Source organism: Artemia sp. Qi Xiang Cuo, chromosome 16 (genome assembly GCF_049724085.1).
Source record: "Artemia sp. Qi Xiang Cuo chromosome 16, ASM4972408v1, whole genome shotgun sequence".
NCBI lineage: Eukaryota > Metazoa > Arthropoda > Branchiopoda > Anostraca > Artemiidae > Artemia > Artemia sp. Qi Xiang Cuo.
Window position 1 is genome coordinate 50,051,633 of NC_142809.1, and position 16,241 is coordinate 50,067,873.

The 16,241-nt window shown below is 34.9% G+C and overlaps 1 protein-coding gene across 1 annotated transcript in view; it reads left to right on the top strand.

Moving 5' to 3' along the window:
- LOC148943048 (FERM domain-containing protein 4A-like) overlaps positions 1-16,241 on the top strand; it is a 168,184-nt gene that overhangs the window by 101,816 nt on the left and 50,127 nt on the right. Inside the window, exon 8 of the mRNA XM_089101957.1 lies at positions 9,151-9,227. Coding sequence (XP_088958083.1) covers positions 9,151-9,227 — 77 coding nt within the window. The remainder of the gene's footprint in view (positions 1-9,150; positions 9,228-16,241) is intronic.

The window sequence follows — 16,241 nt, forward strand, 5'->3', positions numbered from 1 at the left end:
CGTCTAAGCTGTTAAATCTTTTTAAATTAGTCTTCTGAATTTTAGTCCCTGTACTTAATGTGCTGGCAGACTACTGATTAGAGACAACAGCTTTGTCTCTGAGGAGCCACCTGCCTCCCATGAATTACAATAAAAAAAAAATCATGAAAGAATGACTGTCTTAACTGACTTAATTAATTAGGGATTAAGACCTATATTTTATTGCTTACTAATGACGGGTAAACAAGGTGTGTAAACCTCTGGGTCAGCTTGCAATTAGGATAAAACGTGTAAATCACTGAAATAAGTGTTAAAAAACACTTATTAAACACTTCTAGTTTCCCTAGAAAAATAATTATGACAGACTTAATCTAATACTACTACTACTACTAACAACTCATCGCAGCACCAAGCCGCCTGAGGCCAACACAGCTACGCACGCTCCTCCTCCATTCCAATCTATTCAAAGCCTCCATTTTCACACCTGCCCACGAAGTTCTCATTTCCTTTAAATTTGTCTTTATGACGCCCTCCCGCCCCAGACGAGGACAACCTGCTTTCTGTTTGGCCCTAGACGGTTGGCCAAAAAGAACAATATTAGGCACTCTGTCATGCTTCATCCGCACAACATGCCCTAACCACCTCAACCTTTCTTTCATTATAGACCTAGAAAGCGGTATTGAACCACATTTTTCGTATAGCCTATTGTTTGAATTTCGGTCAGTCAGCCGGGTACCCAGAACAATCCTTAAGCAATTTCTCTGGAAAACATCTAGCAAATCTTCATCCGCTTTTCAGAGCGTCCATGCTTCAGAGCCATATTTGACCACTGTCATCACTGTAGCTTCTAAGATTCTAATGTTGGTTTGCATACTTATCTTCCTTTTCTTCCAGACTTTTTTTAACTGTGGAAAAACACCCTGAGCCTTGGCTATTCTATTTTTAACATCTTCACTGCTCCCACCATCTTTGCTAATAATACTACCAAAGTAATTAAAGCTGCCCACCTGATCAATCTTTTCATGACCCAACATCACCTTTTCATCTTCACTTATTCCTAGCCTTAGTGACTTAGTCTTTCTAACATTAATTTTCAAACCAATACTATCACCCTGAACTCTCAAAACCTCTAAAACTACATTCATTTTGCACACACTTTCATCTAGGATGCTTAAATCATCAGCATAATCTAATTCCAGGAGAATTTTTCCTCCCCATTCGATTCCGTGGTCTCCCATTGCCTTTCCTGTGCTCCTTAAGACAAAGTCCATCAAAATAATCTATATAAAGGGGGATAGAACACAAACCTGCTTAACTCTTGATTTAATACAAAACCAGCTGCTAACCTCATTTCCTACCTTAACTGCAGCATGTTATTCTCTTTCATGCCGCTAATCACTTTAATGTATTTATCTGGTATACCATACAAGGATAAAACCTTTACTAAAGCTCCTCTATCAACAGAATCGAACGCTTGCTCATAATCTATAAAACTGAGGACCAAAGGTGTTTGAAAACTTAGGCACTTCTCAATTATTAACCTAAGAGTGAAAATTTGGTCAACACATCCTCTACCTTTTCTAAAACCGCACTGCTCTTCTCTTAAAACTTTGTCTACGGCATCTCTCAGTCTAAAAAGTATCATATTACTAAGTAATTTGCTACCTACAGATATCAGACTAATGCCTCGATAATTACCACACTCACTTTTATTACCTTTCTTATAAACTGGCTTAATTAAGGTTTTCCTAAAATCATTAGGTACTTCCCCTTTTTCAAAAATCACATTCATAATCTTCAGTAACCTATTTCTAAATTCAGAGCCACCATATTTAAGAAACTCATTTACTACCCTATCAGCATCTGGAGCCTTATTATTCTTTAATTCCTTTAGTACTGTTGCTAATTCCTCCTCACAAAATAAATCTTCCTTCGCATCCAAGGTATCAAAAACTTTTTCATTTTCCTCTATATTTTTTCCTGCAACTCTATCTCGGTTAAGCAATTTCTCAAAATGTTCGGCCCATCTCGCTTTAGCTTTTTCCTTATCGCTAATTGCCACCCCATTCCTATCTTTAACTGGGACAAGTCCGGATTGACTACTACTTCTCAATTTGTTAACGTGCCAGTACAATATTTTACTATTATGCCGTCTAGCTGCATCTTCTAAATCCTCGGCAATTTTATCCATGGCCTCCACTTCACACCTCCTTAGTTCATATTTCAATGCTTTCTCCACTTTCTTTACATTTATTTTGTTTTCATGCGATCTATCACTCAGATAATTCTTGTACAAGTCCTTTCTCCTTTCTATTAAACATAAAGCTTTTTCACTACTATTCTTAGCTGCAGTTCTAGCTTTCTTCCCTAATACACCTTCAGCAACTTCACAAATTTTTTTTTCTAAAATTATTCCAACCATCTTCCACATTATCAAACTTTAAACTCTTAAGTTTAGAATTCAACTGTTCCTGGAAAGTTTCTCTCAAGTTCTCATCCTGGAGTCTACTAACATCATAACTTCCTGGGAGGTAGTTACCCTTCAGAAACTTCAGCTTTAAATTGAGTCTAGACACAATTATATGCTGATCTCTACTTTTAACATCAGTAACAAGACTCCTATATACCTTAGTATTGTGTGCTGATGCTGCAGGTCTTCAGTTTTCTGTAGCATATTCAATGAGGTCTGTTGTCTTACCATCACGTGAATGCAATGTTATCTTATGAGCCATCTTATGACCAAACACCGTATTGGTTATAACTAGATTGTTATACCTACAAAATTGCAAAAGTCTGTATCCATTACTGTTTTCTTTTCCTACACCAAATTTACCTAAGCTGGGATACCATCTATCCTTATTTCTACCAACCTGGGCGTTAAAATCTCCCAGTAATAACATCATATTTCTACCTGGGACCTTGTCTATTTGCTCCTGTAACTGTAAGTAAAATTCATCTGAGTCACTAGTATCTCCATCAGTCGGTTCTACAGGGGCATATACTACTATAAGTGATGTTCTGAACTTTTTAATCCTAACATTAACGATTGCTATTCTAATATTAAGATTATCGTATCCTTAATAAGCCTTGGTATCTTCATAATTGACCACCGGCCATTCGTCCTGACTATTAATCCAATTCTTCATCCCTAAGTGAATAAACTCTACATAATCTTAGTTTAGACTACTTACCCCAGGGATGTGAGTTTCCGTATTCTTTGAAAAGTTTAGTTCAAATGGTCTGAATTTGTCAGTCAAAGTGTCGACACGATAGTCATTTTTTAACGTCGTAATATTCCAAGTTCCAGTTTTCATGTTCTTTAAATCATTGAAATTGTTTTCGCCTCAGGAAAAGCAATGATCCCTGATACCATTGCAGGATAGGGATCACACAACTTCTTAATTCTACACCAAAGTGCTTAATCTAAATTAAAACTGGATAGCAAGACATTCGTGGTACCTCCATGAATTGGGGTTGTATGAAATCCTGGTCCCATCTTGGTCAAAAAATGGTTTTCAGCACTTGGCGATGCTCCTCTATCAACAGGAGTCGAAATCATGCACAGACAATCTTAAGCCTATTACCTCTGACTCATTATATTTTCATGCCTACAAATATTATGCTACTACGGGGAGGCAACCTGTAATAGATAAATTAGCTAGGAAGAGGTTTTTCAGCCCAAAGACGCCCATCAAAACATACCAATCCCAGAAGAATTGTTCATTAGTCAGAATCCCGTGCGAATGCTGTGTCGTTTACTAGGCTATAATATCCTCGAGGGGACCTTTTTATTGATGAACATTAGTTGTCACGTGTATCAGTGACGCTGTGACCCTGAATACGTCCAATTTATTCTTTTGAACTTTTTTTTTCAAGACTTCCTGTTTGGAAAAAGTATGGGGGGGGGGGGTGCAATAATTGAGAGTATGCACTTCTAGGCCAAACTTACCTAAAATCTTTAGATTGTTATATGCAGGAGGTGGGCGTTAAGTCTCATAAGATGCATATTCCTCGATTTTGTAGCGGATCCTTTGAACTACAATCTTATTCTTCTTATCCTTCCTTTGTTTTATGTACGACAATTGGCATTGGGCCAATTGTCTCGGGCTAGCTGGGGCCATATGTACGAAGTGAAAAAAAAAAGAAAAGTAGAAATATAAACGAGGAATAATTTTAAGCCAGTGTAAAGCAGAAAGGCATGCAAATATTTCGGCCGACACCTCCGCTTAGCCGTCCTCTTTGGGGTAGCTTCTCCGCTATCCGAACCGTGTAAAGCAGTGGTTTGAATTTATTCATCCGCACTACGTTTTATTTTGCTGTAATACGCCTTTGAGTATCTGATCCCATCGTGGGGGAGGGATTAGCTCCTCTAACCCCTACATACGATACGAATTTATTATTTCAAATAACAAGAATTAAATGAGACACAATATAATTTAAATAATCACTCTTTCTTGTCACTTACTTATTAAAATGAGACACAAAATACTGTCGAAAAGACAATCTGTATCGGCTGGTAGCCACGGGCTTACAATGCTCGAGTTTAGTCTGGTGCCTTGTATTACATCCTGTTCTTGCCGGTTCAGGGAGTAAATCTCGATGCCTGCTTGACTCCAAAATCTACTGTCCAAAGGCCATAATAGAAGGCTACATAGTTGTAATAATGACTCCCTTGTGCATTCCGCAAAGTTTGTGCCTGGTTATCATGATCCCTGCATTCAATAGGGTAAATAGTTCCACCGGAAAAGCATATTTTCAAGAAGTCTAAAATTTCATGCATCTAGAGAGGGTATCATTGAACCACCACTTGTTGAGTATTTTATTTCCCCTCGTTTGTCATTCAAGTTTTCCTTGCCCCCTTTTATATTTATTCATTCTTTATCAAAGCTTCCGGATTCTACAAGAAAACACGGAGAATGAGACACCATTGAGGGTATTGTGCGAGTTTTCTTGGGCGTAAAACTTGTTTTGTCTTTAATTGAGTTTTAGGCATTTCTGGCTGATTGATTTATTGAGTGTACCTTTTTGTCTGGTATAACAGGGTTGGTAATTACATCTGACAACCGTGAGTAGGGTTTTTCAAAGGAGTTGATGTGATGTCCCCTACAGTCATTTCTCGTATTTGTTCACCATTGTACATTCACTGTTTTAACTTGCAAGTTGTCTGGTATAACAGGGTTGGTAATTACATCTGACAACCGTGAGTAGGGTTTTTCAAAGGAGTTGATGTGATGTCCCCTACAGTCATTTCTCGTATTTGTTCACCATTGTACATTCACTGTTTTAACTTGCAAGTTGTTTTTGGTACTTATTTGGAAAAAAGCATTTACATTGCTGATGTAAGTGGATTTTAGTTTTCATATCATACCAGCAACATACACAAACGTGGGAGTAAGGGGAGGTGTTTTTATGGGCTAAGTAATCGCGCTTCGGCATTCGCAAATGTGCCGCCGCTTACTTTGGACATTACCTCAATTTTTGTTTGCCTTTATGCATTTTCATGGTTCCAAAATCAGTATTTTTCCAATTAACTGCATTTTGAGATAGCTATGAAATATAAACATTTTTAGAATCAGAATTTCATCCAGAATCTAAATATATCATCTTTACTCCAACTAAGATGTCAGCTTTACTCCTCCCCTCCCAATTATCAAATATATAGCCTGAATTTTATATATCCACTGAATTTCCCATGTGTCACTCTTTCTTGGATGAAATTTTTGGATGAACATACTTTGTAAAGGTATGTCAGTCTCGTAACTATCTCAATATTCAGCTCAACGGAAAATGTACCTTATTTTCACAGTTCTGTTCCATTGCATGCTCTTTGTTTTTTGTTTTTGTTTTTCTTATTGTCAGTATCTCATGAATAGTTATCTACGTCACTGGCTGCCACTGAGAATTTAGCAAAATGCCAAGATTCACATGAGAGAAATCCCAAGACATTAATATATATATATATATATATATATATATATATATATATATATATATATATATATATATATATATATATATATATATATATATATATATATTATTAAATACGTAACCTAACCTAGGTACCTTTTTTTGCCCCTTCAACCCCAAAAAACTAAAGTTTAAATATTGTAAACTCCTGTGCCATGCTCGGCATAGGAATTCTCCGTTGAAAAAACCTGCTTGACTAGTTTCTTTCATCATGTTCGCTATACGATTATTCGCGTGTTGCCCAGCAACTAAAACAGTACTATATATATATATATATATATATATATATATATATATATATATATATATATATATATATATATATATATATATATATATATATATATATATATATATATATATATATATATATATATATATATATATATAAATAAAGCATAGCATACATTAAATATGTAACCTAATCTAACCTAGGTACCTCCCCCCCCACATATATATATATATATATATATATATATATATATATATATATATATATATATATATATATATATATATATATATATATATATATATATATATAAAGCATAGCATACATTAAATACGTAACCTAATCTAACCTAGGTACCTCCCCCCCTAAACCTCAAAAAACAACAGTTTAAATATTGTAAATTCAATGAGAAACCACGCTTTGCGATCAATTTAGATAGCAATTACCTGCTTTACGGGTCTTCATGCTAAATTGCTATAGAGTCTATAGCGGTGTGTACCATTAAGTAAAACAGTACCTATTTAGTGTGTATAGCGTGTGTACCCTCAAGTAAAACGGTACCTACACATATATATATATATATACATATATATATATATATATATATATATATATATATATATATATATATATATATATATATATATATATATATATATATATATATATATATATATATATATAAATAAAGCATAGCATACATTAAATATGTAACCTAATCTAACCTAGGTACCTCCCCCCCACATATATATATATATATATATATATATATATATATATATATATATATATATATATATATATATATATATATAAAGCATAGCATACATTAAATACGTAACCTAATCTAACCTAGGTACCTCCCCCCCCCTAAACCCCAAAAAATAACAGTTTAGATATTGTAAATTCAATGAGAAACCACGCTTTGTGATCAATTTAGATAGCAATTACCGGCTTTACGGGTCTTCATGCTAAACTGCTATAGAGTCTATAGCGGTGTGTACTATTAAGTAAAACAGTACCTATTTAGTGTGTATAGCGGTGTGTACCCTCAAGTAAAACGGTACCTACACATATATATATATATATATATCATGTATATATATATATATATATATATATATATATATATATATATATATATATATATATATATATATATATATATATATGTATATATATATACATGTATGTATATATATATATATATATATATATATATATATATATATATATATATATATATATATATGTATATATATGTATATATATATATATATATATAAATCATGTGTGTGAGTGTAACCCTTTTCTATACGGAATAATTTCTGTTCTTTTCAAGTTTTAATATCGCTCCTTACTTTCAGTTAAAAAAAACTTGTTTTTTTATTTAGTATTTGAATGCTTTTCAACTGATACAGATTCAAATTTGGCTCACCGTATATGAAAATTTAAAACAAAATTTGCCTATTAATTTTGGCAGATTTATTCCGGATATGAAGGGTTGCCCCCTCCTCAATACCTTGCTCTTACGCTGAAGTTGTTAGCACTTTTAAAAAAGCTTCCTATTCTAATTAAACGGTCCCCTGAGTTTCAGTAGCCGCTCTAAAAAAAATTGGGACAAACAGCCAAACTTTTTTTGAGTTTTAATGTTGCTCCTTACTTTCAGTCAAAAAAACTTGATTTTTTAGATTTAATTTCTGTTCGATTTTCAAATAATGCCGATAAATCTGGTTCACCCTCCATGAAACATGGAGTCCTCTCTGCTTAAAATCCCCCTCCCTGTAAAATCGCTTATGGACGATTCAGCCTGAAAAATTCTCCTTAGCATTCTTTCATTTGAACAAGACTTAAATCTCTAATCAGTTTCTCGATCACTCCAGGAATCTCCACTTCTGTGGAAATTATTTTCCGGAAATCAAAACACGTGGAAAATAGCCCCGAATAATTCCCTCGGAACATCTCCACATGTAAAATTTGGCAAAAACAATGTAAGACAATAAAAAGAATTTCGTATAGTAATTCTGTTAAATCTTCCCAGTGTACTATTTTCCCCTGGAAAATTCACCCCTCGGAAAGTTCCCTCTCCAAGAAAGATTCTTCCTATAGAAATCCACCCCCAAGCACCCCTCCCCCACCTCACCCCAAAAAATGTCTGTATACTTCCAAATAATAAATACTGTACGTTAACAATAGACACATTTTATAACTTACAGGCCTCTCCTTACCGGACTGTGGGGCCTAATCTTACACCTAAAGACATAGTCATTGTTCTTTCAACTATACTGAAAAAATGGCTATCTCAAAATTTTGATCAGACAATTTTGGAAGGGGCGTGGGAGGGGGCAAAGTTGCCTTCCAATCTTTTTGGTCACTTAAGAAGGGCACTGTGAATTCTAATCTCCGGTTGTAAGCGCCCTCTTCCGATCTTTGATGCCCATTATTTCGATACCATAATCCATGGGGGAAAAAACGTCAAAAAAACACGCATCCATGATATGTCTTATGGCAAAAATAGCAAATTTTCGCATTTCTGTATATTGGAGCTTGGAAATTCTACAGAACGGTTCTCTGATACTCTAAATATGAGGCGTGATTTTCATTAAGATTCCTTGAATTTGTTGTTGTTTTGTTTCCCCTATTTCAAAAATCATGCAAATTTTCTCAGGCTCGTAACTTTTGATGGGTAACACTAAACTTGATGAATCTTTCAGAATCAGCATAATAAGCTGATTCTTTTGATGTATCTACCGATAGTAAAATTTCGTTTTTTAAACGAAACTGTTTGATATCCTTCTGCATCAAGCCAAAAAAAAAAAACTTAAAAGAAAAAATGAATTTTTAAATTTAGCATGATTTTCGTTTGTTTTTTTTTCGTTTTTCAATTTTTATTCTTTAAGCGTAAATAAATTTTTAATGTATATTATGTTACTTCTATGCTGTTATAATTTTTTTTTATCTTGTTTTAGATATTTCTTTGGAACCAGCTTGAAAATCTTTATTTTAGAGACAAGAAATTTTCTATTGAAGTTCATGATGTGAAAAAGTAAGTTGTGGTCAATTCTTTGTTTTAAGTTACATAGGTTTTTGGGTACGGGATAAGAACCTATTTGTTTCCTAAAATCAGCTGCATTCTCTTTTCTTCCTCTTCCTTTTACCTTTCCATCCTATACATAGTTCTTTGGTTCTATTGTTTCCTCTCTTTCTATCTTAGTTTATATCTTATTGAATTTTACAAAACATCATCTTCTTACACAAAGACTAAACCCTTAGATTGCGGTTTGGTAGATTTTTCCAAGGAGACCGAAGAAGTGGCTTTGGCTGTCGGTACTTGTGTCTAATAGCGACCACACTCAAGAAGTGAATTTATGTTAATAATTATGAAATATACCAAAATATGATGAAAATAAAATACTTTAGTAATAAAATTGTGGAAACTACAACATATAATTATGGAAAGCAAGCCGCCCAGAACGTATTATATTAAATACCTAACGAACTCTATATATTAAATATTTAAATAAAACATACCTGCATAGTAGTTTATCTCACTCAGGCTAAGCTGATTATCTCAAAGTGTACACAGAGAAACCGGTTTTACAACAGATCAAGAACAATAGTGTGGTCGCTATAATACACATGTACCTGCCTTTCTTCTGGAGGTGAACGCAATGTGTTATTCCCTCGCCCAGCTTTGTTGGCATGTGGTCTATTGCACGAGGTGGCCTGCTCTAAAAATCTTTAGGCTTGATTTGGGCCTTGCCTATGATTTATTGTGATTGAAGGGAGGGGCTAATCACTTAAAATGTATTTTTTAAAGTTATTAGCCATTATATTTTCAGAAACTTTGTTGTTGTTTTTTTATTTTGTTTTTCATGTTAGATGCTGGTTAGGGTTAAGACAGTAAACAATCCTTATTACCTTGGTTTGACCTTCGGATTGTTGCTTCCGAAATCTAATGTATTATATGGCAGGACTTCAGGTTAGGCCTGCTCGGGCGTTTATATGTTTTTAACAGGATCATCTGGAGGATCGCTTCTCCTTTTTCTCTCCATTTACACATGCCTATTCTTTCGTCTGTTCTTGTCCATTTCTTTTCTCTCCATTCTGGCATGCTATAATAATCTTCATGTAATAATTAACTTTGAATTCCCATTTGTTTTCTTCTTTTTCTTTCAATTGATGAAGAAAGCCAATGTTTATGAGGAATTGTTTTATGCAACCTTAACCTTTAGTGAAATTCAAAAGAAGGTTAATAGGTTGTATGATTGCTGAATCGCGGGAAAAAATTGTTCTTGACACCACTTGAAAGGTGATAATAATTGTGTCTTGTGCGCTAACTTATATTCATTCATGTCATATCAAAATCATAAACAATATCAATCTAGTTTGGTCTGGCTACTGCTACTATCATTAACAAATCATTGATCACCAAGCCACCTGAGGTCAACACAGCCGTATTATTCCTTCCTTCCCAATTTATTCAAAGCTTCACTCATTAGCCACTCCGATGTGGTTCCCTTTTTATTTCAATCCTTTATTACGACCTCTTCCCGCTCCATTCAAGAACGAACAGCTTTTCATTTAACCCTAAATGGGTGGCCAAAAAGTACAATCTTTGGCTACCTCTCATCCTCCCCCCGTGAATCGTGGCCTAGCCATCTTAAGCTTTCTTAATTACAGCCCTAGAAATTGAAATTCGAATAAGATTTTTTGGAAGACTTACTGGTTGATATACCGATTAGTCGAAATAGTACCTAAACTCTCCCCACGCAATTCCTTATGAAAACATTCAGCAAATTTTACTCAGCTTATCGAACCGTCCACGTTTCAATGCCATACTTGGCCTTTGTCATAATCGTGGTTTCCAATATTATAATCTTTAGTTCTTAGATCAGTGTTTCCACTCTTCTATACTTTTTTCAACTGCGGATAAACATCCTGTGCCTTGGCTATTCCTACTTACCCGTATTTGTGGTAGGAATCAGGCGTTTCCACCTCGCCTGGCATCAAGGATCTTCGAGACCTGTTTGGACCATGTAGTGCTGTCTGCTGCCAACTGCTTTGCAAGTGGGAGTCACTGGACTTTCCATCTCTGACCGAACTTTCTGAACCCTTCAATAGGTTCAAGATGTGATTTAAACAGGCTTCAGTTTTTTCCGCTGTCCTCCTTGACGTCTCTTCCATGAGTTGAGGGACTCAGCTAGAAGGATTCGGCGAGGCAAGTACTCTGGTAGCCTCTTGAAGACATGGCCCAGCCATTCCAGTCGATGCTCCTTGAACGTGATGGCAACGCATCTCTTGGTACCACATTTTCGTCTTATATCCACGTTAGATATGCGATTACGCAGGTGTATCTGAAAATACTACACAGAAAAGTATGCTTAAACACCTTTAGTGTATTTTCGTGTAGTTTCTTCTCTGTCCATGTTTTTCATCCATAAAGAATGATTGTTCGAACCAAAGCCATGTAGACTTGAACTTAGTGCGTAAACTAATTTCACGCCGGTTCGACAATGGTTTTCTGAGGGGAGCAGAGACCATCTCTGCTTTCAGCAATCGTTGTTTAATATTGGCGTCTGAAGATCCGTCAGTATAAAGCTGGGAGCCAAGGTAAGTGAAACAAAAGTTATTCTAAGCCTTGCCTATTCTGCTTTTTTACATCTTACTTCATCCAACATATGCACTTATAATTCTACCCAGTTAAGTAAAGCTATCCACTCATGTGTATAGTTTCCTTATTTTGATTGGGAGGGGGGCAAGAAGGGACGAAAAGTCAGGGAGCCTAGGGGGTATGAGATACCCTTTAGAAGAAATAAGGGTTTTTAAGCTGTTTGAAACTTATTTTGGGACATTATTTTATAGTCAAACACCAAACGGTAAAAAAAAGCAATGACGTGGGCCTGCCCTGAGTCTTCGATAGCATATTTTTTATCAAGCAGTAACAAAAAAAATGTTACTATTTAGCAAAGACGCTACTTAGTTAATCTCAAATGCATAATACACAATACATAAACATCAAACTAATAAAATTAAGTTGGTAGTCCTGCTTCCGCGCCCGTCCAGTGGTGAAGACTCACCGGTGGATTCTCGGCACGTAGCGCGTATCTATTGTTGTACACTTACCTTGCCCTATCATACTCCCACCAAAACTAGTACTCTCGTAATTTTTGCCGTATTGACTTTAATTTAATAAAAAGTTAATTCGAAATGTATCTCTCTACCTAGTCCAGTATTATGTTTGTACAAAAAAAAAATGAACCTGGCAATGCATAAGCCAGTTTCTCTCCAAGTATTTTTTTTATGTTTACTCAATAAATTGTAATATTTTTCAAATTTTTTTGGGAGGTAACTGCACCCCTAGAAATTTTCCTTCCTTTTTCCGTGTTCCTTAGGACAAAGTCCATCAGAATAATTCAAATAACCGGGTATAGGATCCTACCTTAACTGGAGTAATATTATTCTTTTAATACTTATCAATTTAGCTTGTAATATTACGTATATGCAAATCCTTTTCGTCTTTTTTGTTTTTAAAACAGAAACTTATTAATTGCTGTAGACTTTGTCATCCTAAGCCTTCCCTTGCCCATAGTGGCAACTATTGTTCGCCCTCTTATGTCCTTGTTTGTTTTGCTGATGACAGCACACTTGGCACTTCGGGAAAATGCGAATCAGAGCTTCAATTAAATTTGAAAAATTTATTTGGGAGGGTAATTTTGTGGCTTGATGCTAATTATCTTACCCTAAATTTTTTTTAAGTCCAGTTTTTTGATTTTTTCGCGTGTTTCTCAGGTTTATCCCTAGTTATCAGAAATTCACCAGCCAAATGGGATAATTCATAGATCTAAAAATCGATATGTTAGTTTTTTGTGAATTCTTGTTGATGAAAACCTATATTTCAAACGTCACATTGATTTTATTAAAATAAAGATATGCAGGAGTCTCGGTATTTTAAGGAAACTTAGACATACTTTGCCTGGATCAATTTTGAAAATCCTTTTTCACTGCTTGATCCAATCCTACGTTTCTTACTGCCCAATAGTGTGGATGTCAACCTTTCGCTCACTGTTAAAACCACTTTCTAAGGTTTACAATAAAGCTTGACACCTCATTCAGGAAACTAATAGTTAATTAGTTATCCCATTGCATGATCTTGAGTCACTATACATTCTTTCATGTGCATGCTTTACTTTTTCTCAGCTTCATGGGGACCTCCCCCGGCCCCAAGTGTTCCACTATCTTTTACCTCTGAACATTATTAATTATAATCCTCGCAATGTGACAAATCATGTTCAATTTCCATTTACTCCTTGCATAAGGTCAGATTTTAATCCTTTAATGGTGTATCATATTGTTTGGAATAAGTTGCCTGAATCGGCTCGAAGGTGCCACTCATTCGGTTCGTTTTAAAAAAAATTGTTAAAATTCTTTGGCTTCGTAGAAGTTATTTTTAGTTTTATTTTATCCATTTTTTCCTTTCTTCTTCTTTTGCTCTTCTGTCTGTGAGTAAGAAATCATTTTAAATTGTCTTTTGTTTTTCATCTCTGGGTAAGTAACTCATTTGTCTTCCCCCTTCTTTACAGGCCAATGAGCCTTTTGGGGAATAATAACATGTATCATTGTATGTGTATTTAATGAAGAATAAATCTTTTTTTTTTTTTTTTTTTTTATAACTGTAGTTGGTTTTGGGAATGCAAAATTTTCTGTTTTTATTTTGAACAGGCAAACCCATTTCTTCTTTTAAGCACTCTTACTCAGCAAAGTAACATGCATCTGTTTCTTTCGGTTTAAAAAAAAAAAAAAATTATTTACGAGGGAAGGGTTTAATGTAGCCTTAACCCTTTAGTGATCTTCAAGAGAAGGTTAATAGTTTTTTTGATTTTTAATTCGCAAAAAAAAATGGTCTTGGCACCACTTAGAAGGTGATAATTATTTGGTGTTATGGCTTAAATTACATTCATTTGCGACCGATTAAATTCATGGATAGTATGCAAATAAATTTTATTTGGCTTTTTTCAGTAAGTCTGTTGTTGTTTTTTTGTTGTTTTTTTTTGCAAGATTTTGAAATTTTAGATTCGAGGGTAACATTTCTCGCAAATAGTCCTATTCGAATTCGGTTTCTAGTTTCGCCCTGGTACCAACACTACTACTAATAACTTACTGAAGCACCAAACCGTTTGAGGTCAACGCAACTGTGCATGTTCCTCCTCCTTCCCAGTTTTTTCAAAACTTTATTCTTTACTTCTTCCCATAAAGTTCCAATGTGCTTTAAATCCTTAAAGACCTCTTCTCATCTGTTTGGGGAAGAACTGATTTTCGTTTGACCCCAGATGGTTGACCAAAAAGTACAATCCTGGTAAGCTGGAAATGGAGCAAAAAAATTTCTTAATAATTTGTATAAGAAGTGCCAAAAATTCGTGAAAACTTTGGATTTTCTTTATACTCGGGGGGTCGTGGCTCCGAAGCCACTTGTTGCCCCCCCCCCCATCATTTATCCATAAAACGTGGCCGACTTATCTTAATCTCTCTGTCATTGTAGCCCTAGAAAGTTAATTTGAACCACATTATTCGTACAGCTTGTTATTTTACATACGGCCATTAAACAATTAGCTAACATTTTTCTTAAACAATTCCTGTTGAAAACATTTAAGGTATCTTCACCAGCCTTTCGTAGTGTCCACCAACTAAAAGCCATACTTGGCCAAAGTCATTACCATGGCTTCCAGAATTCTGAAGTTCGCAGCCTAATACTTGAGGGTCGTTGCCACAATTAGGTTTCAAATTACAAGAAAATTTCCAAAATGAACCGTGAAATATTAATTTAATAAATTTGTGACATTTTTTTGGTAAAAAATAACCTAGTTGTATCTTTCCAGTTATGAAATTGACACCCCCCCCCCTCCCTCTACAGAAGCTATTATAGGCAGTATGGACGGATCGTTATTAATTGAGACTGTAATAAGGTGCTTATTAAATAAAAAGACGTTTCTGAAAAAAAAATAAGTGTCAACATTAAACTTAAAACTGAAATCAAGACAAATTATCCGTACATGAGATGGGTTGCCTCTTCTCAACCCTTGCTCTTTACACTAATGTCTTAAAGTTCTTTAAAATACTTCTAATTCAAATTTTACGGCCCTTATGATTCAGGAGTCGTTTTTAAAGGATTGGGAACAAAGTCAAACTTTGGCGTAAAGAGCTAGGAATGAGAAAGGGGCGCTTCATACCGTTTATTTTGAGTTTTAATGTTGCTCCTTGCTTTCAGTTAAAAAAACTTGTTGTTTTTAATTTTATCAAATCATGCCTGGAAATCCCTACCCCCACCCGTGTAACATTCATTTTGAAAAATTTCTCTTGGAAATTTTCTTTCCCACGGAAAATTCTCTAACACGGAAAATCCCCTCCGATGAAAATACCCCTAGAAAAATTTCTGTATTTTTCCCAATAACAAATACCATATGTAAATGATGGGCAAATTGCATAACTTAAAGCCCTCTACCCAGGGGCTGTATGAAGGAGGTCATCCCCAAAAGCATAGTTATTGTACCTTTCAATTATACTGAATCAAATGGTTATCTTCGAATTATGAATGCATGTTTTTTGGGGGAAAGGGCGTGAGGGGGGGGGGGGGCGGGTCTACTTTATTTAGGTTCTTTTTGGTCACAAAGAAAACACACTAGAACTTTTAATTTCGGTTCAAACGCATCTATAGTGTTTCTTCTGGCCAAAAATACAAAATTCCACATTTCTGTAGATGAGAGCTTGAAATCCCTATAGTAGTGCTCTCTGACATGCTGAATCTGATGTTTCATTAAGATCGCTTGACTTTTTGGGGGTGTTTCTCCCATTTTCGAAAATAAAGCAAATTTTCTCGTGCTCGTAGCTTTTATGAATAAGCATTAAACTTAATGAATTTTATAAATTTGGAATCACTATTAAAAGCCAATTCGTTTGATGTATCAATTATTATCTAAGTTCCTTTCTTTAGAGTTACTTGCAATTAAATAAAAAAACAAGTTTTTTCGAAATTATTTAAATTCTTTGTGTAGAAATTATTATG